This window comes from Notamacropus eugenii, chromosome 2 (genome assembly GCF_028372415.1).
Source record: "Notamacropus eugenii isolate mMacEug1 chromosome 2, mMacEug1.pri_v2, whole genome shotgun sequence".
NCBI lineage: Eukaryota > Metazoa > Chordata > Mammalia > Diprotodontia > Macropodidae > Notamacropus > Notamacropus eugenii.
The window spans coordinates 267,658,037-267,682,827 of record NC_092873.1 but is presented as its reverse complement, the minus strand read 5'-3'; the positions used below and the strand labels follow the sequence as shown (position 1 = coordinate 267,682,827).

Genomic DNA, 24,791 nt, shown 5'->3' with positions numbered 1-24,791 from the left:
TTGGAAAATCATTGCCCAGGCCCCTGACAGAGACAGAATGCTGTGGGTGATGAATGGATCATGGGACTGACTCAGGATGATATTTATGTCTCCTAAATGACCTAATATCATACTACCCAACTCCGCAGCCCTACTGTCCAATCAGGTTTATGGTTCGAAGATAGACGCTGTAGATCCTGGTCAAGTTCAGTATTCAATGTCCAGCAGAACAGAAAACTCCAGTCAATGGCAGCTTTATTGAAGGATGAGCCCCACCCTTCAAAACCCACAATCAACAGGGGAACGGTGGGACAGGGATGGGCAAGGTGTAGGAGACTCTTTAATAACATGGGATGGTCAAGGTTTGTGAATAGTAAGGAGGGTCAATGACTTATCTTTGCATATTAATGAAGGATAGGGATATTAAAATGAGCAGGTGGGATTCTGTGTTAATAAAGGGGTATAGCCAGTTGATTATCAGAGAAGTTCCATCATATCAATAAGGATAATAGGGACACTTTATGTGTTGATTTCAATGGGCAGAGGGTAGGGATGAAGAAGGGTACTCCGGTGGTAGAGGGGGCTGGGACTGAGAGACTGGTGACCATGGGGGCTCTCTCCTTAGTTCCTCTTCTACTGTGGTTGTTTTTCATATTTCAGTGTCTCATAAGTCTCCTGGGTCCGGGTACTCAGGCCCTAGGACAGTGAATTAGGGGTTCATCTGGGGACCAAGATTAGCATTCCAACCCAAGGTGAGCTTCCCACTCCCCAATCCCCCTACCTCCATAATGACCATAATCCTCCCAATCATCCTCCAGACAGGCACCTTTAACCACATCCTTTCCCAACTCTTCTTTCTTGATCATCTTCAAGACTCTCAATTTTTTAAAGAATTGAGCCCTTCAACCCATTCCTATGGTAAACAATAATGGCATGGACCACGAAATGTCACTTACCGTGTAGACTTCCTCAGATTTCTGTGAAAAGAAGGAATATAGAGCATAAGGGATCTGGAATCCTAGAAATCTCCCCACTACCCATTCTCACCCTTTTATGGCCCATAGGTAAATCTGAGATCTTGGGATGGAGGATTCTCAGCTCACAGGGAGCTCCCAAACTGCTTTTACTCAGGTGATAACCAGGACAGGTAGCAACTAGGTGGCACAGTAGATAAAGTGTTGGGCCTGGAGACAGGAAGATTTGAACTCACAAATCAAATCTGGCCTAAGACACTTATTTATCTGTGTGACCCTGGGCAAGTCACTTAACCCTGTTTGCCTCAGTTTCCTCATCTGTAAAATGAGCTAGAGAAGGGAAATGGCAAACCACTCTAGTATCTTGCCACGAAAACCCCAAGTGAGGTCATGAAGAGTTGGCCATGACTGAAAAAAGACTTAAGACTTCAGCATACACAGACCTTACTTTGTGATTGGGAAGTATTCAAAGATCAGAGCTACAGAGTATCCACCCTTGGGTAGAGGACATGGGTCTGCTTAGCAAATGCCTAGCACTTAAGCACACACACCCCTGCTCAGTGAGATCCATGAGGACAACCTCCTCAAACAAGTACAACCACCTCCACCTTATGCTCATTTGCCACATCTGATCACTGGTCTTGAGAACGTCAGGAGCTGCTGTGATGTTGTGGTCCCAGTATCTATGGATGCTGTTTTTCTAACAGGATCTTAAGCATCCCCCCTTTTGAGTCTTCCAACTCTGAGGCTTCCAGTTTCTCTGGAACTAAGTAAGGATTAGCAAAGCCAACACTAGCTCCTGGGAATTGAGGGGTGGAGGATTGTGGAATTGGTCCATACCTCAAATCTAGCAGATGCCTTTCGTACCTGGATCTGAGGGAAGGGGAAAAAAGAAAGCCATCAGTGTGGAAAAACAATGCCTTCCTTCATGTAGCTGCCTAACTTCCTCATGGGCAAAACTGATTTTTCTTCCCTTTTCCCATACAGGACCCCTACCCACGCCAGTACTCCCACCCCTTTCTGTGTGCCCCTAGTACCTTGAGCCGGCAGTAGAGAAGAGTGAGGACGATGCCATAGGTGAACAGCACAGCGTCCAGAATGTAACAGAGCTGGGGCTCAGACAGAGCCACTGAAAAGGGAAAGTCCAAAAGTCAGAGAGTTTCAGGAGTCAGAGGGAAGGTAGCGGGGGTCTTGAAGGAAGGAGCAGAGGGAAGGCAAAGGAAGAGAGGCTTTCTCTTCTAACAGTGCACAGGCCCCACTATCAGTTTGAGTCCTCAGGATGGGTTGGGGAGTGGGGAGGAAAATGAGTCTTCAACATGGTCGAGTACAGGGTCTTTTGTTCTTGACTTTGTGAAAGACTGCTTCTTCTATCTAAATACTCCTTCCATAATTCATCGTCCTCCTCTCATACCCTAAGTGTGGATGTTTGCTCAGGTTTCTGGGTTATTTTGTGCTAAGTAGGCTAAGTAAATGCTCATTAGCATTATCATTACCATTATCTTTTCCTTTCTCTTTATTTTTGTTCAGTTGTGTTCGATTCTTCATGACTCTGTGAACCATAGAACACCAGTACTGTCCATAGGGTTTTCTTGGCAAAGCTACTATAGTGGGTTGCCATTTCCTTCTCTGGCTCATTTTGCAAACTGAGACAAACAGGGTTAAGTGACTTGCTCAGGATCACACAGCTAGTAAGGGTCTGAGGTTGGGTTCACACTCAAGTCTTCCTGACTTCAGACCCAGCACTCTCTGTGCTACCTAGCTGCCTTTCTTGTTTGGTAGTCTCATTCACTCCCACGGTTTACTTTTATAAACATTTTCTTGAAGATGTTTATGTCTTTTCTACAATTATTTCCCAATATAATGACCACTCCCACTCCCAACAAAGAATAATTAAGTAAGACCAATTAAACAGAAAGAGTGATGGCCTTCGGCCTAAATTCAAATTCTAGCTCTGACTTTTAATACTTCTGAGATCTTTGGCAAATTACTTAATCGCTCTGGGTTTCAGTTTCCTCTTTTGTAAAATAAGGAGGTCCTCCAGATGACTTCTGGGGCCTCTTTCAGATCTAAATCTGTGGTTTGGTTTGACAGACAGGATGTGCAATATCCTATATTCTCAGAGGAGACATAAGGTATTCTATCTGTTCTCCACCTCAAGATTAGTGAGCTCTAATTAAAAAATTAGAGTCCAATATCTTTGTCATTGTGTATATTGTTCCTTTGGTTTACTTTCTTTACTCTGCCTCAGTTCATACTTGTCTTCCCATATTTCTCTGAATTCCTTATATTCCTGTCTTCCATTACATTCGTGGACTACCCCTTGTTCAGCTGTCTCCAATTGATGAACACCCCCTTTTGTTTCTAAGTTGGTGGGCTTTCTTGCTACCACAAAAAGGGCAACTACAAATGTGTGTGTGTGTGTGTTTTCTTTCTGACTGAACTCTTTAGTGTGTGAGCCTTGATTTCTTCTATCACTGCTACTGAGATGACTCCCATATCTAAATGTACGTACAACTGACTAGAATAACCTTTTAGTTATCATAATAAATATCTGTTGCATTATTCTATGGTAGAACTTCTTTCACTTTAAAATATTAAAAGCTCATTTTCTTTTACTCTAGGTGATTTTTAACAAGTCATGTATGTGTGTAAAATTTAAGTGTGAGGACTCTCTTCTGTATAAGTCTGACTTATGTTTTGAAGATAATTGTGTATCTTTAAAGCAGCTTGAGTGCTATAAAGAAGCCAGCATATGAAGAGGTTGAAAAGACAGAATTTGAATTGGTTCTTCATTTTGAGAACACCTGCTTAAGTTGCTGCTTTCAAACTATATACCGATCCCCAATTCTCTCTTGAATTCTGATTTAACTTTTCTAAGATAATGGTGGACGTCTCTATATGAATGTACTTCTAGTGCTTCAAATTCAACATGTCCAAAACTGAACTCTTTGCCTTCTTCCCCCAAATTTGCCCTCCCTCCTAACTTCCCTATTTTTGCTAATGACATCATTACCCTTCCCGTCAATCAGACTCAAAACCTGAGTCATCCTTAACTCTTCTTTCTCCCTTCTAGTTGTCCTCTAAGGTCCTTCCAGCTCGAAATCTATGAACTTAGGGACACCATCTCTCATAGATAATCAATTACCAAATGTTATTAACTCTATTTCCATAATATTTCTTCCACGAGGATAGGGTCACAATGATAAAAACCCACTGAGTAGGTGTGATGAGTAACTTGGTTATATCCTCTTGGGACTATTTAAAGCCATTTAGCTAGTGGAAAATGAAGATTTAGGTGAGAATAGAGAAAAGAGAAAGTATTCCTGCCAAGTCCCTGAGAAGAAAGAAGGACTCTACAAATGTGAAGGGCTCAAATGTTTATCTCATCGTAGTATATTCTACAAGTAGCATATACTCTAAGGTTTCTATCCCAAACTTCCATTCACACTCAGTAAGGCTTGTCCCATACTTATTTCCTCAGGGTGGGTCCCCACAGCAAGGGTAGCCTTGTGGGGTAGGCTTATCTTTCTCATGCCCTCATCAATGTGCCTCCCCTTATGATTGTCAGTTGGTATCAATCAGTCAGATAGACTCTGTTAGCCTTCAGAAATATACATTCACCACAGGATGGTAGTTGGTACAAAATGTTCCCCCCAAAATCTGTGACATTCTCCCACCAGTACATGCAAAGTTCAAGAGAAAATAGGCTCAAACTAGAGAGCAACATGTAGCAAGGCAATGACATAGGTCCTAGAAGTCCTTTTGATAGAGTAATCAAGTTATTCCCCTTAAGTCTGGCGTAGATTTTCTGCTGGACTCTTTGTGGAGCCTTGAATCTGCTTTCCTTAGCTCTTCCAGTGTGTTCCTAGTTCCTGACGTAAACATCACCATCAACTATTTGAAGACCATTCCTAGGATGCCAATGAAAAAATTCAAATCCTTTAGTGCTTCAAATTCCTCCAACCAAAGAGGGTGGGAGTTGAGGGGAGGAGGCTGAGACCAAAATGCTCTCCTGCCCCCAAAGGATTCCTTCTCACAGGTTTGGCTAGAACATCTTCTCTTGCTAGCAACTCACCCAAATACCTTGAATTCTGAACTAGCTCCTGGTTTTATGCCCCTGTCCCCACACTGAAACATAACCAAGTCCATTAACAAATTTGAACACTTCTTATCATACCTAGGGATGCGTCTAGACCTTGTTCGTACCTAATAAACAATCAAGATGTGCTCTGACTTGTTTAGGTGGTGAGTTTTTGAGGGGATTGTCCCTATCAAAAGACAAGGGACTGTGTTTTGCCTCTTTTTGTATCCCCAGTGTCTAGCACAGTGCCTGGCACATAATAGACCCTTAATAAATGTTTACTAACTGACTGAAATATAACAGAGTTAAGTGGTTTGAGGAGATTTTGACTCCAGCCTTATATTTGTTTCTGTTAGATATTTTCCCTTTCATATGTGGACATTTTGTTTCCTGGAAGGAGCAGATAACATTTGTGCAGGAATTCAACTTGAGAAGAAAATGGTTTCAAAGTTTTTTTCTAAACAGAAATCTATTTTCATTTCCTCCTACTTCCCTCCCTCCCAATGAGAAAAACAAAATCCTTGTTACAAATAGGTATAGTCAAACAGAGGAAACTGGTACATTGGCCCTGCCCTCCAGGTATGTTTCTGTACCCCTCTTAGACAAAATGTACTGAAAGGACCTGTTTGAAGGCAGAGCACTGTCTGAGGAAGCAATGACCCCTGGGCACTGTGGTCTGTCTCAAGGAGAGGGATAATAAAAGGGAGGACAGATTTAGGGAGGCAGTGGTTAGAAGGAAATTGACTTTTGAGGAGAGACAGGATAAAAAGAGAGAAAGAGGAGGAAAAAGAAGAAAATGGGTTGGAGGGAAAATACACAGTAATCACAACTGTGAATGTGAATGGGATAAACTCACCCATAAAATGAAAGCAGATAGCAGAATGGATTAGAAACCAGAATCCAATAATATGTTGGTTAGAAGAGACACACACGAAACAGAAAGACACCACAGAGTTAAAATAAAGAACTGGAACAGAATCTAGTATGCTTCAGACAAAGCAAAAGCAAAAGTGGGCCTAATTAAAAGAGATAATGAGGTAAACCACATTTTGCTAATTGATACCATTGACAATGAAGTTATATCACAAATTTTTAAAGCAAGTTTCTCTGATAAAGGCCTAGTTTCTCAAATATACCCTAAATATAGAACTGAACCAAATTTCTAAAAATAAGAGCCATTCCCCAATGGATAAATAGTCAAAGGATATAAAGACAGTTCTCAAAAAAAGGAATCAAAGCTATCTATAGCTTTGACAAATACTGGAGGGGAGGAGGGAAAAATAGGTACATTAATGAATTGTTGGTGGAGTAGTGAACTGGTCCAACCATTCTGGAGAATAATTTGGAACTAGGCCCAAAGGACTAACAAACTGTGCATACCCTTTGATCCAATAATACCACTACTAAGTCTGTATCCCAAAGAAACCAAAGGAAAAGGAAAAGAGGACCTATACATACAAAAATATAGCAGCTCTTTTTGGGGTGGCAAAGAATTAGAAAATGAGGGGATGCTAATCAATAGGGGAATGGCTGAACAAGTTGTAGTCTATGATTTTGATGGAGTGATATTGTGCTGTAAGAAATGATGATGGGGGTGCTACATGGCAAGACCTGTAGGAACTAATGCAAACTGAAATGAGAAGAACCAGGAGATCACTGTGTACACTAATGTACAGCAATGTAATGATGATCAACTATAAAAGACTTAGTTACTCTGATCAATACAATGATGCTAGACAATTCCAAAAGACTCATGGTGAAAAAATGCTGCCTCCCTCTAGAGAGAGAACTGATAAACTCTGAGTGAAAATCGGAGTATACTTTTCTTGTTTTTTTAATTTTTCTTGTTTTAAAAAAATAGCTACTATGGAAATATATTTTGCATAATTTCACTTGTACGATTGATAGGAGATGGCTTGCCTTCTCAGTTGGTGGGAGGGAAAGAATTTAGAATTCAAAATTTTCGAAGAAAAGAATGTTAAAAATAAATTGATCATATATATTTTTTAAAAGAACACCAACGTTCATGTAAAAAATGTGTGCCTCATTATGCATCTTGAGTCCATCATGTCTGTCAGGAAGTGGGTAGCATGTTTCCTCATGGGTCAATCAATCAACAAACATTTATTAAGCACCTACTATGTACTAGTCACTGTGGTAAACACTGGGTATATAAAAAGGCAAAAGATAGTTCTTATCCCAAAGAACTTATACTCCATACAGAGTGAGCTATATGTAGAATAAGTAGGAAATAATTAAAAGAGATAAAACACTGGAATTAAGAGGCTTCCTCCAGAAATTGAGATTTTAGTTAGGACTTAAAGGAAACTATTGAGGTCAATAGTCAGAGTTAAGGAGAATGATCATTGCAGGCATTCAGGAAAGCCAAAGATTATGCCCCTGAGTCAAGAGATGGAGTGTCTAATTATTAGGACAGCTAGGAGACCAGTGTCACTGAATCAAAGAGTATGAACTGGGAAGTAAAGTGTAAGAAGACTGGAAAGGTAGGAGGGGGCTCGGTTATGAAAGGTTTTGAATGTCAAGCAGAGTATTTTATATTTACTCCTGGAGGCAACAGGAAGACCCTGGAGTTTATTGAGTAGGAAGATGAGATGATTAGACCTGAATTTAAGGAAATTAGGAATTTAGGAAAAATCACTGCAGTGGCTGAGTAGAGAATGGATTGCAGTTGGGAAACACTTGAGGCAGGCTGACCCACAGTACGCTATTGCAATAATCAAGGCATGAGGTGATAAGGGCCTGTACTAGAGGGTTCTCTGGAACTGTGCCAAAAAAAAACCCACAACAAAACCATCTGTTCTTTCCTCAGGATTTTATCAGAGAGGCCATGTTTCTCCTGAAACTGATTTGATCAGTTTTCCTCACAAACTGCTCTTTATATGCCTCTTTCAACATCAAAACATCCACATACAGAAGGAAGATGAGCTTCAGCAGTCATTTTCTCCATTTCAATTTTCCCATCACTACGTTCTTTCAAGCCAAGCTCTCATTACCTCTCCCCTTTGCTATACTAGTAACTTTGTGAGTGGTCCCCCTTTCTCTGGGCTTTTCTCTTCCCAGTCCATTTTTCACAAATGTGCCAAAATAATCTTTTGAATATTTTAGGTCAGATATATTACTCTTCTTTTTTAAAAGCTCCAGATGTCCTTTTAGCCCATCCAGGGAAATATAAGTCTGACATTTGAGGACCTCCATAACTTGACTCCAACCTGACTTTCCAGCCTTATTTCAAATGCTTCCTTCACTCTGTTACTGTTCCCTTTTCCCTCTGTGTATTTCATCCATGTCCTGATGCCAACATCCTCGCTTCTCATCTTTGACCATTAAGAGTAGCTATTTACACAGCACTTTAAAAGTTTACAAAGCATTGTACATACATCATCTCATTTGCTCCTCACATCAGTCTTTATGAGGTAGAAGCTACAGGTATTATCTCCATTTTACAGGTGAAGAAACTGAAACGTAAAAGGTTAAGTGGCTTGTCTCTAGGTCATACAACAAATAGGTATCAGAGACAGGTTTCACGCATAATTTTAAGCTTCTCCTGACTTTAAAAATTAAAAGCTCTACCTCTCTGCCTTTCTGTCAAAATCAGTCTTCATGGTTCAACTTAAGTGTTACCTTTAAAATAAAGGAAGCCTTCCTTAATCTTCCCTGATCACAGTTACCTCTAATCCTCCTTTAAATTCACTTAGAATCCTTTCTGTTCCTTTCTTTTGGCCATGTAGAGGATGCTCTACCTTTTCTAACCCCTGCTTTTAAAGATTTCCCTCTAGAGTTTGTGGAGATTGTTGTTTTCTCTTTGAGAATACCCAAGCAAATGCAATGTCCAGAAAAAAGGCAGGCAGATTAGCAGATGGAAGTGCCAGCGGAGAAGTGGTTGCACGTGAAGCTGGCCTCCATATGGAGTCAGAGAGATACATGTTCACCTGTAGTCCCTGAGGACCTTAACAGTGTTTGTTCTGTGGGAGTCAGGGAGATGGTGTGTGAGGTTTTTGTTTTTAACTTTTTATCTAGAAGGATCTCCTTGATAAACTGTGGAGAGATTATGAAGACAGCAGTTAGAGAAATGTTTCTTGTCATTGCTCGAGTGAAGCTGAGGAAAATACATCCAGGAAGAAAGGCATGAAGAGATCTTTATATGAAGAAGCAGTTTAAAACTTTATCTTACCAAGAGGATTTAAGAGAAGAAACTTTACTTAATATATATCTCAAGAAACCCTGAGTAAAGCAGTATTAAGTTCCCAGAGAAGGGGAGTCAACTACTGATATTTTGAGCATTTGAAGTGACTCTCTGGAGCATATATATGTTAACATAATATATAATTTTATAATTTATTATAGAATTATGATAGTAAATAGAATGAATTATATAATATGTTAATAAAATACATTAACATATTATTTTACTTCTATTAGTACAATATATGGTATATATTATAATATGCCATATATAAATATATAATACATACTGTTGTATGTTGTCTTCTATGTGTATTGTTAAATAATGAATATAATTATTGCTTTAATTATGTAATTATTTTATTTATTACCTAGGTATATTATAGATTCTATGTATGTATGTTATAAAATATAGGCAATGTGTCTATATGAACACATGTATACATACAAACATGTGTGCACACATGCATGCATGTGTATAGCTGCATATTACTGTATGTATATGTTGTGTGTATATATGTACATACCTATATATGTAGCTGTGCATAGTTATACATGTACCTTTACGCTTATTATCAGTTACATTCCTCAATAAATTATATATTTAGCTATTTTAATGTATATTTAAATATATGAATGAAAATATATTTTTACTATATAAATATATGAATGAATAAGCATAATTACTCAGGGAAAGAATGTTTCTCTAGTTCATTGAATAATTAATATTTAATGAATTGGAGTGAGGGGCTCGAACTTATTAAATTAACTAAGTAGTGAGAGATTTCAAATTTATTAAAGAGAAGTAAATTAGCCAATAAATCTAATGATCATTAGATTCTATACAGCTCAGGATTAATAAATTAAATAGATAGCAATGAGTCAAACTGCAGGACGGGGTTGAATGTGTGAGTGTGGTCAGACACCAGCCATCTACAGCCTGCTCTTAACATTAGTCATCATTATTATCAGTTATTATCAACATTATCCACATAATCTCAATCCTAGAATAGAGATGTATATCTTATTTAAAGAAATAGGATTATTATGGGGGCAAGGGAAGAATGAGATAAAATTATATGTTAATTACATATACTCATGAAGAAACTCTAGAACCAGAAATGGGAAACATGACTCAGAATATTTGGGTCAAGGTCAAGGGACAGAGAAACAGAAATGATGTCACTGAAGTATGCTACATATCCCTTAGAAGGAGGAAATAAAGAGTAGGGAAAAGTAGATTGCAAGCCAGGTTGAGAGGCATGAGATGGTAGTGATGGGGAACTTCAATTTTCCACATTAGGTAGACGAGGGGAATGGTGTTTCCCTAGATTTTAGCAAAGTTTTTGATGAAGTATCTCATACTACCCTTTTGAAGAAGACAGACAGATATGGATTAGGTGATAACATGATCAGTTGTATTCACACCTGGTTGGGTAGTAGAACTAAAAATGTGGTTATTAATTATTCCACATCCACATTACAGGAGGTATCCAGTGGTGCTCCCCAGCAATTCATGCTTGACCCTGCTCTGTTTAACATTTTTATTAATGATGTGGATAACAGCATAGACAGTTCATCAAATTTACAGGTGACACAAACATGGGAGGGAGAGCTAACTCACTGACCTACACAGAGTTGGTATTCAGAAAGAATCTTGATAGGCCCAAGCATTGGGCTGGATTTAACAAGATGAAATTCAATAGGGATAAATGTAAAGTCCTGCAATTTGGTTACAAAAAATCAGCTTCACAAGTATAAGATATGAGAAGACTTGAGATCTTAGGGGTTTTAGTGGACTGCAATTTAATATGAATCGGTAGTGGGAAGGGGCAGTCAAAAAAAAGTCAATGTAACATGGTGCTGCGTTGAGGAACTTCCAGGTTCCTCTTCCAGAGAGCACTGTGATAGTTTCACTGTGCTCTGCCTTCATTGAACTTCCTATGGCGTATGGTGTTCAGTTATGAGCACTGGAGAGGGTTCAGAACGTAGCCACAAACAACCTTGAATAAGTGACATCTGGTGAAGGAACTGGGCACGTTAACCTTGAGAGAAGACTTGAGGGAAAGTGATAGCTATCTTCAAGAATTTGAAGAGTTGCCTTGTAGGCTTTACTAGTGAAAGCAGAGGCAGGAGCAATGGGTCTAAGTTACAAAGAAGCTCATTTAGACTTGATATGAGGAAATACTTAACAATTAGAGTTGTGCAAAAATGGAATGATCTTTCTTAAGAGGTGAGGAGTTCCCCTACCTTGATAGTCTTCCAGCAGAGGCTTGGGAGGTATTTCATAATTGGAGTTTCTTTTGGGGGTTGAGGTGGATTAGATGGACTACTATGATTCCTCCCAACTCTCAAACTCTGTGATTATATCAATGTATACATTAAAATTCTGAGTGTACTGCATGATGTCATATTATTTATCATTGTTAACATACTTTACTTTCACATACTTACATAGTGCTTTGAATTATATTTCAAGGCACTTTGACATACCATCACCTAAGGTAGGTAGAACAGGGATTTTATTTTATTTTTGCTAGGACCTGTGATTTTTATCAATGTGGAAAACTTTTCTCAATAATATGTCAGTAATTCCTCTGTAACATATGGTCTTAAGGGAGTTTCCTGGATCACTAAAAAGTTGACTTGCCTGTGGTCACAAAGCTAGGATATGCCAAAGGCTGGCCTCTAATCCACTGACACAAGCTGCTTCTGAATCATGCCCATTTTAAAAAATTATCTTTTATTCTGAACTTGAACTCCAAATAAAATGAGCATTTCCATTTATTTAGTTCTCATCTATTTCCCGAGCTTCAATTCCACAATTCAATGCTTATTAAACATTTCCAACTGGATGTCCTTTAGGCATCTCAAACTTACCATATCTAAAGCTGAACTTAGATTTTCCCACGAACTACACCTTTTTAAATTTCTGTTAAGTGTACTATCCTTTCAGTCACATATGTGTACATCCTTAGCATCATCTTTGACTTTTCACTCTTACTCCGAATACCCAGTCAGTGTCAATCTTATGTCCACCACCAGCACATTTCTCATCCCCTTCTATTAACACAGTTTAGGCCCTTATCACCTCAACTATTATAATGACTTCCTAATTGGGTTCCCCGTTTCAGGTCTCCCCACTCCAATCTATCCTCTACACAGGCACTAAAGAGACTTTCTTAAAGTGTGGACTGACCATGTCACTCCCATCTCAATACATCCCCAAGGCTCCTAATTACATCCAGGATTAATTTTGAACCCCTCTGTTTGCCATTTAAAGTCTTTCACAATCTGCCTCCAACCTTCTTCTAGCTTTCTTATATATTATGCCCCTTCTCATACTCTTTGTTCCAGCCAAATTAAGTTTTTAACTTTTCCTCATGCATGACTAGTCCATCTTCCATTTCCATGCCTTGGCACTGGGCTGTTCCCATTTCCAGTAATGCACTCATCACTTCCACTTCTTGGAATCCCTGGTTTTCCTTCAAGATTCATCTCAAATGAAACCATCTCCGTGAAGCCTTTCCTGAGTCCCAACCCTCCCTTACCCCCACAGATACTAGGGCCCTCCCCTCAAAAGCCTGGTAAATTTTGCAAATTAATGTGTTTTCTGATAGAATGTAAGCTACTGAGGACAGAGATTGTTTCATTTTATACACAGTACTTAGCACATACAGGTCTTTAATAAATGCCTGTTGCTTGATTACCAGGTTGGGTAGTTTGGGAACCTCAGTCATGGCTTTGGAAATATACGCTCTCTGCCTCCTGCTTGTGGGCTGTTATCAGCATTTTATAGCCATTTTACTTTCTAAATTTATTTTCCCTTTACCCACTGGGGGAAAAAATAAGTTTAAAACCATTTCTGTCAAATTCGATAACGTAAGTAATTTATAGAGGGAGGGGAAACTAAAGTTTCATCCTGAATCCCCAGACTTTCCCCCTGGATCTTTTCCTTCTTACAAATGGTGAAATTCTAAGGCATCATTGAGCACAATTCTCCCCAAGGGACTCATCAGCGTTCACTGGGCTGAGACTCAAAACCTCAGCTGAGAAGGGTAGGGCAAGACAGAGGCAGCAACGACTTCAGCTTAGAAACCACAGGAGTGTTTCTTACCAAGTCCTGTGACCTGTGGCTGATGTGGCCGGACAGGAAGGATATGTATATCGGGGCTAGGGAGTGAGCAGTGTCTATTATTGTTCATCTCCTAGCCTTGGCCCCATCACTTCCCTCTAAATAAGGATCATAACTGGGAATGAAAAACAATTTCCTGATTTTCTAATCCCTGGGGCTCCCCAAATCTCTCAATACTAGAATGGATGAAACATGGGATGAGAGATAGTACTCAGAGAAATGTGTAATTCTAATAAAAACTGATGTTTTATAGTGTCTTAAAGTTTGTAGAATTATGGCATACACTATTAGTTTGAACCTCAAAATCAGCATGTGAGGTAAGTACTATGGTTATGTTACACCCATTTTACAGATAAGGAAGTAGGTAGAGAATATGAGTGATTTGCCCAAGCTCACAGACCCTCAGGATTTTAACCCAACTTCCTGACTTCAAGTGCAATACTCCATCCTCTATGTTGCAGTGTCTTCAGCAGCTCAGTTATACAGTATGTTACTTTACAGAGCGATGGAAGGTACCACATCTAAAGCTTCCATTTCCCTAATTGCTCTGGCCTCTACTGACCCTCAGAGAGGGTAAGTTACACCAGATACCTATTGACCACCTGCTAGCACAAGCCAGGATATAATAATGGTCTGGGCTTCATCCTTACTGCTCCTAGCATTCTCGACTCTCCTCAGCGCATCCACCTAGGCTTCTTGGTTTCCTCACCAAAGCAGAGGATGGTGGGTCCACTTGCCTATAATTCCCTGCCCCTTCCTCTGCCCACCACTGTCACCTTAATATTTCCCACCATAGACATCTCAATGATAGTTAAGACATTACAAAGGACATTCAAGGTTCCTGAGCTGGGAAAGTCTCAAGTCTGAGAGATCTTGCTAAAGGTACTCTCCACCCTAGCTTCCCCGTACACAACTTTCAATAAGATGGAATGGGCTCTTGACTCTGCCCCTCAGCCCTGCCCCATGGTTATCACCATATTGACATGAGAACTAGTGGCTACAGGAGTTAACAATCACTTTTTAGTATCAATTCTGACTCAATGCCAAGTACAAGGTCATGGACCCCCCACCTCCCTAACTACACCAGTAATTCTCCATCACTGATACCAGGGTAGCTAGTTGTCTCCTGTAAGACCTTAAGACAGAAGCAAAGAAGGCAGGGCAGTATTATTCTTGATCCTTTTTTAGTCTCATGAAACCCAAAGGTACGAATGGGACTGAAAAGGGAGGGGAGAGGAAGAAGACACTGAGAGGGCTGTCATAGGAACCACAGATTAGGATTTGAAATGGGACAAGAGCAAGGTGGAACCAAAAAACTTGCACCAGGCATTCCTCCGTGAAGCTCACGTCCATGTTTGTCCTATGCCAATGCACTCTCTGTGAATCAAGCTATTTTCCATGGGCTTCAAAGGCCCATGCCCTTTAACCCACCATTCCCCACAAGCCTTCAACTCACCTGCTTCTTGAATCAGAAGCAGCAACAGTAAGACCACCACTGGGATCATCTCAAGCAGGGGTTTGAGGACCAGAGGCTGAGATCCGGACGCTCAGTTGGTTAGCTGGCTCAAGTTGTGCTCAACAGCTCCCTGACCACAGTTTCCCCCCTTCCTGCCCCGCCTCCCCCACCAGCTTCGGCCCCTTCCCCTTCCTGCAGCACAGGCTGGGCAGCTCCCGGAAGGGCCAAATCAGACAGAAAGGAGTGTGGTCCATTTGTAGGCCTAACATCTAAGAAGCCAAACCCTCTAATCCCAACACAGTGAGCCCCCCAACCACTGAGAAAAGGCTGAACCCAGCTTCAACTGTCCCTTCCAGTACAGCAGAGGTCAGGTGATCCACAGTGTCTACCACATTCCTTCTCCCTGCAGTTTCCTGCCTCTGCCCAAGGTTTAGGGTATGGGGGTTACAAGAACAAGAATTTAGAGGGTGAGGCCAAAGCAGCTCTGCAAGGACGGGGTAAACAGGGGAGAAAAGGGGAAGAACATAGGAAACAAGGAAAGGAGAAGTAGAAAGAGCATGTAGGAGTGGCAAGGGTGGTAGAAGAACTGCAGATATCTGAGTCTGGTGATGGGGAAGCGAGGGGTGTTTCAGCTGTCCCTCCCTCTGCCCTTCCTATCTAGGATCCTGGAAAAACCCTTACATTTCATAGGCAAGTAAAGTAATGGGAAGGATGAACAGAAGGAAAGAAAGGGAAGCTGAACACAGGGACCGCAGAGCGGCTAATTTATTATGTCCTTTTTCTTAGCAGAAGCACAGCCTACTTGGTGTGCATACAAACACACACACACACACACACACACACACACACTCTCTCTCTCTCTCTCTCTCTCTCTCTTTCTTTCCCTCCCACTTCCCTTAGGAGATGGTAATCAGTGAGGAGATAGCAGGGATAAGTTGCTGTTCTCCCATTCACCGATCTACCTCTCCAAACACAATGTCCTGGGTACCTGGAGGAGAGAGGAAAGAAGTAAGTGTGTGCAGGGGTCATGTGAGTTATTTCCATTCCCTATGCTTGATCTCAGTTCTCTAGCCCATGCAAGACATTATACCCACCCATCCAAAGGCACCCATACCTATGATTGCCACCACATCCGCCAGCATGTGCCCCTTAGACATCTTATCCAAACCAGCCTGGGGATGTGAGAAAGCAAGAGAATAAGAGAAAATCAATACTGGAGGAGGAATAAGGAAGGAGTGGAAGAGCACTGAGGGTTTGCAGGCCTTGGGATTTGGGAATAACTGGAGTTTGTTGTTCTCACCAAGTGGGCAAAGCCAGGTGCTTTGATCTTGCATCGATAGGGGCGGCTGCTGCCATCAGAAACCAGGTATACTCCAAACTCTCCCTGTGCAAGAGGGTGCAAGGGAGATGTCACATCCCTGATTCCCCAAAACAGAAGCCAATTCCTGCCTGTTTCTATGATTTCTGTCAATCCTCAAGTTTCTTTTCAATATAATCAACATTCATCTATCAAATAACTACTAGGTGCACATTACTATGTCTCTTCCCACTGTGGCCACCCCTCACCTTTGGTGCCTCAATGGCAGTGTATGTAGCACCAGGTGGAACTTGGTAGCCCTCAGTATAGAGCTTGAAGTGATGGATTAGTGATTCCATGGATGTCTAAAGAAGGAAGAAGAAAGAGCAGTGAAAAACTCAGTAGATCACAATCAACACCTGAGAGAGATCTAGTGAAAGAAAACAGTCATACCACATGCCCTAACAGGACAATCAATACCCATATGAAATCAACATACGAGTGTAAATATAGACAATAAAGTTTACAAAGGAGATATAAACAAAGAGGACCAAAGCGCATTAGCCTCACAAAGACAATCCTTACAGGGACTGAAGTTCAGCTCTGACCACTTTCCCCTTTCCTATCCTTTCTCTGTCCTCAGTTCCTTTCCTAGACCATTCCCCATCCCCAACCTTCATCTCTGCCCGCTTTGGTGGAGACACTTTGGCATCATCAACTTTGATCTCCCCAGGAGGCATCTTGTTAAGACACTGCAGAATGATCCGGAGAGCCTGACGCATTTCTTCTACCCGACACAGATACCTACAAGGTGGTCAAACAGAGAGACAAGGAAAGTCAGAGTTAGGGCCCTGCCCTTCCCGGGTCCAGAGGGGCAAACTCCACCCACTGGCTACTCTGAACTGCATATACCAGATCTCTTTACCTCAGATATGCCTGCCTCACTTGAGCCCCCTACATTCCAATAAGCCTGTAAGACCCCTCCCCTCTTTGTTTCTTTTGGTAATACCCCAGGGATGTTGTTCCTCCCATTCTACCAAATAAATGACACATATGAGAGCCATCTCCGGTCATCTTAATCTATATCTTGCCACTGCACCCAAATGGCTTTGGAGGAGAGAGTGAGGCTGGTGGCTTTGCATAGCCCTGCCTCACTTCAATCCAATTCCCTTGTAAGTCATGACATCACCTTCCCAACGTCACGGTCCTCTTCAAAGGATGAAGGACAAACAAGAACGACAACTACAACACTTACGTAGTACTTTACGTATATTATCTCATGTAATCCTCACACAACTACTGGAGGGAGGGGCTGCTACAAAGCCTATTTTATACATGAGAAAACTGAGGTAAAGGGAGGTAAAATGTCTTGGTCTGGACCTGCAGTTACTAAGTGTCTGAGGTCAGACTCACACTCGGGCCCTCTGGACTCCACATTCAGTATGATGGATTATCTACGTTACGTCAATGGCAGGTAAGGCAGGGACAAAGTAAGCACCTGTTGAATCTTCCTGGAGCCACCTAAGGGCCCTCTCAGAGAATACTAAGAGCATTTAGCTCCATTTGGGCAGAAGACAAAACAGGGTTAGAAGGTTGGGAGACTGCACACAGACCCAAGACCTCCCTGATTCTCTGGCCAGCACTCTACCCAATGGCCCTTTCTACGATAGAGAAAGGCAATGGCAACCAAATGGGACTGTATGATGGAGGAGGAAAAAGAAGGAACCAAGAGACAGAAGAAGTGGCCTTTGTAACACATATCCCTCTAACCTTGGTAGCTCTGGGAAAGCCACAACTTCTCTGGGTCTATTTCTTCATTTGTAAAATGAAGACTTACCCTGACTACTTTTCAGAAAATGAATATTCATATGAGTCTGGAAACTAAAGATCAGTGGGCTAGGAGTAAGAAAAACTAGAGTCTTGTCCTTGCTTTGTTACCATTGACATAATCTTGAGAAAGGCAACCAAATCTATTCATTAGTTTTCTCAAATGTAAAATAAATGTCCACCAGCCAGACCTACCTACATTTCACAAGGTCATCATGAAGGTAAAATGATAAAGGAAGTGTTACATGGTAAATAAGAGTGCTATGTCTGAAGTCAGACCTGGGCTCAAATCCCAACTCGGAAACTTACTGGTTGACTCCAGGCAAGTCACAACTTCTATGTGCCTTAAACAATGACCTAGTATTTATCTAAATGAGGGACAGTTTATAAGCTGCACAGGTAGAGAGTGCTCCCATACCAAGATTTCCTCTCTCTGATGAAATCAAAGATCCTCTGAATCAAATGAAAATGCCTATGTAAAATCATTACAGAGAGCACAAAATTCTGTACAAACAGCAGTTACCGCAGGTGCAGATGGGGGAAAGATGGAAGTGGAAAGTGGCTCCATGCTACCTGTCATAGCAATCGCCTCTGGACCCAATAGGGACATCAAACTCTACTTGGTCATAAGCATCATAGGGCTGAGTCTTCCGTAGGTCCCACTGGATCCCGGAGCCTCGAAGCATCACCCCACTATTAGAAGGAAGGAGAGAGGAGCTTACATTTTTGTACAATCAAGAAAGACACCCTGCTCTCTTTCATGTTCCCTCTGGGCATATTCAAGTCCAAACTGAAGGGAAGGGGAGCCAGAAGAGGGAAAATACCAAAATGCTAAGACCAGGAAGACGGACTGGTCTCCCATCCAAAAGGACCAGTTTCTTCATTCCTGCCCAAGCAGACTCATCCCTGCCCTGCCCTACCTTGCCCAGCTACTGACCTAAAGCCATAGTTAAGGGCCTCTTCTGCAGTTACTACTCCAATGTCAACTGTTCGATTTCGCCAAATCCGATTGTTGGTCAGCATCTGTCACTCCAAGGAAAGAAGTGTCAGTGTACCACCTCGTACTATGGCAGCTCCTATTCTTTTAGACCTAAAGACTAGTACCTCCCCACTCCAACTTGAGCAATTCCTGGGAGCACCCAGGCAGGTTTTCTCATTCCCCTTTATCTTACTTCTTCAAGCTCATCAATTCGAATGGAGAAGTTCTTGGCAAATTCATAGATGTCATCCATGAGCCCAAGGGGCAGGTCCTGAGGAGCCAGGTGAGGCAAGTTAGGGAAAAGACACTAGCATATTGAGAAACAAAGTCCCAAACTTCTCCATCCTTAACCCTGTGGAATACTGGAACTACATCTAACTTCCCATTGTCCCCAGTTAGGGAATCCTAAAATACTGTAGTCAGAGAGAACAGAGGTGAGGCAAGAAGGGACAGGAGGATGGAAGGAACTGTGGAAGAGGTTCTTCTTACCTGATGCACCCCTCCTGGACGTATGTATGCTGCATGCATGCGTGCCCCTGATACGCGTTCATAAAACTCAAACATCTAGAGGAGACACACTGAAAATCAGAGTAAAGCCCTTGGCCCCCGAACACTCTCGGTATCACTAACCTGTAGCACTGCACCACCAAAAAAGAATCAAGGTAACTTTCAGGAAGTTGATTCCCTGGTCATTACTCCATGTGTCAACTATGTTCTCCCAACCTCACACTCAGAGTCCTTTAATACCTCCCTTTTCTGTACTTTCTCCAAACTACTTCTAATTCCTGTGACCAATCATACCTTCTCCCTTTCTTCAAACATCCAGAAGAAAGGAGTCATAGCCCCAATGTCCAGGGCATGTGTGGTCACTGCCATAATGTGGTTCAGCAGCCGAGTGATCTCTCCAAATAGCACTGTGGAGAGTGAGGAAAGATGAAGCAAAAAAATATTTGAGAACTAGGGAGTCAGAACTATCTCAGAAAAGCCAATCGGGTGTACTCCAGTCTGAGATGTTTGAGAACAATGAGCATCCAAAAGGAAGGGCTGGAGTCCCTCTCTCATTCACGCCTCTCCAGAAGAGGTAGGGAAACAGGTTTCAGATACATCACACCTAGAGTGGGCCCCAAGGAGACTGAGACATACCTCGGATCCACTGTGCTCGAGTCGGAGGCTGAATGTTAAGTAGCTTCTCTACAGCCAAGGAATAGCACTGTTCATTACACATCATGGACACGTAATCTAGCCGGTCAAAGTATGGAAGGGCCTATAGAAGGACAACAGACACTAAGAGAAACCTTGCCACATCTTGTACTCTAGTACAGATTTCTTGTCTGACTGGAACAAATGTTCTTCTAAACTGGTTCCAAGAGGCAGGACCACACTCATCTGCCAAATCCTTGGCTTGCTAGTAAAATTTAAGATATTCCAACAATCTCCCAGACAAGGAGACAACTGCACGGTATCTTTAACTTCCAAGTCATTGTTTCTTCCCCAAATCTAACAGAAGAAATTAAAGAAGCTGGAAGTGGGACTGGGAAGATGGGTCATGAGAATTGTCAAGAATGAGGGTCTAAAGGGAATAAGGCCCTTTGGAACTGAGAAGAGCAGGATCTGTTCCTGATTAGAGTAGCCCTTGACCTAAGGTTCTCATCAGGTTCACACTAGGTCTCCGCTGCTGTCCAAGCTGCAGCTTCCAGGAAAGAGGTGGGGCTTGGGCTGCTCCCATCGGGACAGTCTGTTCTTTCTTGGCAATTACTGTGACGTGGAGCCAGGCTGAAGAGTTTTTAACTCCATGGACCCAAGGGCCAAAAACCATCGTTCTCAGGTCTCTTGGGCAATCTCACGGTCACTATGCTTGACCCCTTTACTGGGCCACTAAGTTTTAGTTTCACAACCTTTCACTTTAGGACTCTTTCCTCTCTCCTTTCTCATAGGCTATAAATAAATAAAAAACTGACTTCTGCCTCAAACACAAACTCTGACAACGCTGCAATCCTGATTCTCACCACTTGATTGTCATAGTTCCCACTCACCCCCTCCTCTATCCCACAAGCCAGGAGCAGCCATAACCTCTCTATCCCAGTCATTCTGACTCACTGAACATTTCAAAAGGAAACACAAGCAGCTGGAAGATACAGGGATGTCCAAACAAAAAAAAGATGACGTCTCTCACTTTGTCCCCTGCCCTGGGAAACAATCTGTGACGCACTGGCTGGACTGGATATGACATCAGAGAAACTGAGGCACAGGATAAAGAGGGGCAGCCAAAAGTTGATCAAGAAAATTATAGGAGACTTAGAAAGAGAAGCCAGAAGACATGGCTTCTACTGCTGAATCCAAGTCCAATCAACCATGGCAGAGCTTTCCACTACCCCCAATCCTTCTCATCTGTCCCAGCACTGCCTTATAACAGGGAAAAGGTATGAAGGATAGCCATCATGCTTCCCCACTGCCCCTGTAGCCTCTCAGAGTCCTGCTAATGGCCAAAATGACAAATCTCAGAGCTGAGACTACCCCATGTCTCTATTTCTTATTCATTCCTCACACCTGCAAGTAAGTCTTGTATTCGATGAGCTTCTCAGTGCCTCGGTGAAGCAGGCCAATATGAGGATCACACTTCCGCACCATTTCTCCACTTAGTTCCATCACCAGTCGAAGGACTCCATGAGCCGCTGGGTGCTGGGGCCCAAAGTTTAGGGTCACATTGGCCACCTTTGTGTCTTTTGGAGGGTCCACATCTGGGGATGGGGGAGAAGGAAGAAGAGGAGGCTGAGGGCTAGATGTTGACCCCTCTGGGATTCTCCCAAAGATTAAAAGGGTTAACCTATTACTGGGAGATCCTGTCCCATATTAACCCCTTAGCAAGCCAATTTTACTGCCTTCCTCCTCCTATACTCTTAAAATAGTTTAGGGTTAAAGGAAAGGAGAAGTGTGCAAGACTATCTGAGTTCCTTGAGGGCAGAGACCTCAAATCTTATTTTTCCTAATTCCTCATAGAGTCTAAGGCAATGTTGAGCACATAATACCTGCTCAAATTTTACAATCTAGAAACATCAGAAATATTACCATGAAAATGAGTAACACATGGAAACATTTAAGTGACAAATGAATGCTAATGGAAATCAAATGAAGGAGAGATCATTGTAGGCTAAAGTGTCAAAGGAGGCTTCATGGAAGAGATAATTTTTTTAACTGGGCTTTGAAGGTTGGGAAGGCTTTAGATAGGGTCTTTGGCAGAGGAAAGGCAATCAGGGAACAGAGAGAATCAGAACATACAATAACATGGAGCTGAAAACATGAAAAGTGGTTTGGAGTACATTAAACATGGTGGCTTGATTGGAACAGAAGTCATGCTAGCGAATGGTAGAAGACTAAGTGAGAAAGGAGGGTTGGGTTCAGTGTGTGAAGAGCTTTGAATGAGAGGCCAGACTCTGCCTCATGGGCAATGGTGAACCTCTAAAGGTTTTTGAGTAGCAGTGGCACAGTAAAGATGGTATTTTCAGAAGATCAACACAGTGGCAATGAGTGAGATAGGTTCAAGGAAATACAGACTCAAGGAAGGTAGGCCAGTTAGAAGGTTACTGCAAACATGATGTTATCAGAACCTAAATTAGACTAGTAGTAGTAGGAATGGGAAGTAGGAGAGCTAAATGTGAGGTAGGGGGACTTAATTTACTAGACAGGGAGAGAGAGGGCTCAAAAGTTTGAACCTGAATGATTTAGAAGGGCTGTACTACTAACAGAAAGAAGAAAAATGGGAATTCTGCCAGGGTTGGTAGGATGAAAATAAACTGAATCTGATGACAGAAGGACACGTTATTAGAAGTACCAACTAGGCAGTTGGGCATGTAGGACTGGAGCTCAAGAGTGAGGTTACTCTTAAAGGTAAAGTTTTAAGAGGCATTCAATCAGCAAACCACAGCTAGATGACACTACGGAAATAGACAAAATCTCTGAGAGGGAATACATAAAGAGCAGGGGACTGAAACATGCTTAAGAGCGGGACTGGACAGCTCAAATGAGACTAACATTAATGAGGTATCAAGAGGCACAAACACAAGGGAAGTAGTTCTGGGTGTGTGACAAAGCTGGTGGGACTAGAGGCCTATGGATCCTGGGACTCACCATTCCAGGGTGCGGGCTTCCAGAGGGCGGTTTCTTTATTGGGGTACATGACAGCACCCCCAAACTGTTCTGCCCATTCCACATCTGGCTGCCACTGCCGAGACCCTCTGGGGATCAGAAAACAGGGACAAAAGGGTCAAACTGCACGGTCCCTGAGGGCAGGGACAGCTTCATTTTTTTCTTCTCTATCATTTGGTATCCCTAGTCCTTGCACATCGATCATTCATAAGGGTTTGCAGAACTGGACCAGATGGGCGGGCTGAGGGATGGCCCGGTTGTTCTCACCCCTTCCCTACCTCCCACCCCCACGTCAATGACGAGGGTCAGCATGGCCTCCTTCTAACAATAATAACAATAACACCCCAGCGCTCCGAGGCTGGCAAAGGCCGCGCTAATTATGCACCCATCGGATCCTGATTGAAAGTTAATTTCTCCAGACAGCTCGCACGTGACTCCTGGGTCAGGGAAGGTGAAGAAGGGCCCGGCTCTGCTCCTCCCCGAGAAGCTGCCCAAGGTCATTCGGGGCACTGAGCCGAGAACAGACCCGGAGCTCCGGGCTGAGCAGGGGGGCATCCCGGCCAGAGGGGATGGGAGACCCCGACCCTGCCTTCCCTGTGGGGATAACGATGCCGCTGCCCCCCCCCCCCGCCTACCCCACGGAGATTCGGGGGGCGGGGGGACCTCAAGTCCACAGATGAAGGGAGCAAGGAACCGGAAAGTCCGCTCAGGCCACTGAGGGCAGCCCCTCAGCGGCACCCGAAAATTGGGGGAAATCACCCAGCCCAGAGGCTTATGGGAGACTGGGGGGGAGGAGCGGGGAGAGGCGAGGTCATAAGCCTGGGTCACTCGTTCTGTGGAGGGTCAAAGGGCCTAAGGTAATGTCCCCGGCCTCCGGGGGCTGTGGGGCGGGGGTAGCGGGGCCAAGGCTTCCCGCCTCCTCCTCACCTGCTGGGCTGAAGCGTCAGCCGGACCCCGGGGCTGGGCCGTAGCACAGGGGCCACGAGGGTCCGGAGCTTCCCCAGAGCCCTCAGCGTCACCATCTTGCTGCCGGGGCAGGCCCGTGGGAAGGAGAACCGGGCGGAAGCGGACGCTACGCGTCACTCCCTTGGCTTCTAGTTACGGCTGGATACGACGAGGACGCCATCTTGAAAGCTGGCAAAGTCTTCGGCGAGTGGCCAGGCGACATCCGGGTCCGTCGGCTTGGCTTCATTGCTCGAGTCCGCCACGGGCACCTTCCATCTTAACTATGGGCAAGAGTCTTGGGTCTTTGCTGAAATGCGCCCCCTGGTGTTGGAGCGAGTGCGCGCTCTCTAGAAGTCCTGCCAACGAGGGTGGGAGGGGGGAAGCATCTTTAGCATATAGGTACCGTAGCATAGCGTAGACGCGGATGCCGGAGGAGTCCTCCTCGGCTTCTAGGCCACAGCTGCCGGGAGGCGGAGTCCCATCCCGGACGGCTGTCAAAATCTTCCCCCGCCCATGCTCTTCTCAGTCTGGCTGCTTTCCCTGCTGAGGGCCTGCCGCCCAAATGTGTTTGCGCCCTCGCACATCTGGGCCCCATTCGGGGGAGCCCTGGGCACTCCCCGTCCCTTCCCCCAGCGCGGGGCCGGAGGCAGCAGGAGCCTGGGAAGCTCCCTCCCCAGCCCGATTCCCAGATGTTCGAATAGGGATGGGGGAACCCAGATGGGGAGGGGCCGGGGGCTCCGGCCAAACACAAATCAAAACAGTCGTGCGAGCC

The 24,791-nt window shown here is 43.4% G+C and overlaps 2 protein-coding genes across 2 annotated transcripts; both read right to left on the bottom strand.

The window, feature by feature from the left end:
- Positions 1 to 217: 217 nt before the first annotated feature.
- On the bottom strand, positions 218 to 14,973 carry FCER1G (Fc epsilon receptor Ig). The gene is made up of 5 exons (XM_072644014.1): positions 14,829 to 14,973; positions 1,991 to 2,082; positions 1,794 to 1,826; positions 936 to 956; positions 218 to 675 (listed from the first exon to the last, which is right to left on the bottom strand). Exons 1-5 carry the CDS (start codon positions 14,875 to 14,877, stop codon positions 613 to 615), a joined length of 258 nt encoding a protein of 85 aa, XP_072500115.1. The 5' UTR covers positions 14,878 to 14,973; the 3' UTR covers positions 218 to 612.
- A 596-nt stretch (positions 14,974 to 15,569) lies between these two features.
- Positions 15,570 to 24,370, bottom strand: NDUFS2 (NADH:ubiquinone oxidoreductase core subunit S2). Its single transcript, XM_072644006.1, has 14 exons — positions 24,002 to 24,370; positions 23,057 to 23,163; positions 21,479 to 21,669; positions 20,075 to 20,195; positions 19,733 to 19,845; positions 19,421 to 19,495; positions 19,125 to 19,202; positions 18,890 to 18,975; positions 18,526 to 18,645; positions 16,800 to 16,929; positions 16,395 to 16,490; positions 16,129 to 16,212; positions 15,943 to 16,000; positions 15,570 to 15,816 (listed from the first exon to the last, which is right to left on the bottom strand). Exons 1-14 carry the CDS (start codon positions 24,094 to 24,096, stop codon positions 15,779 to 15,781), a joined length of 1,392 nt encoding a protein of 463 aa, XP_072500107.1. The 5' UTR covers positions 24,097 to 24,370; the 3' UTR covers positions 15,570 to 15,778.
- Positions 24,371 to 24,791: the final 421 nt, after the last annotated feature.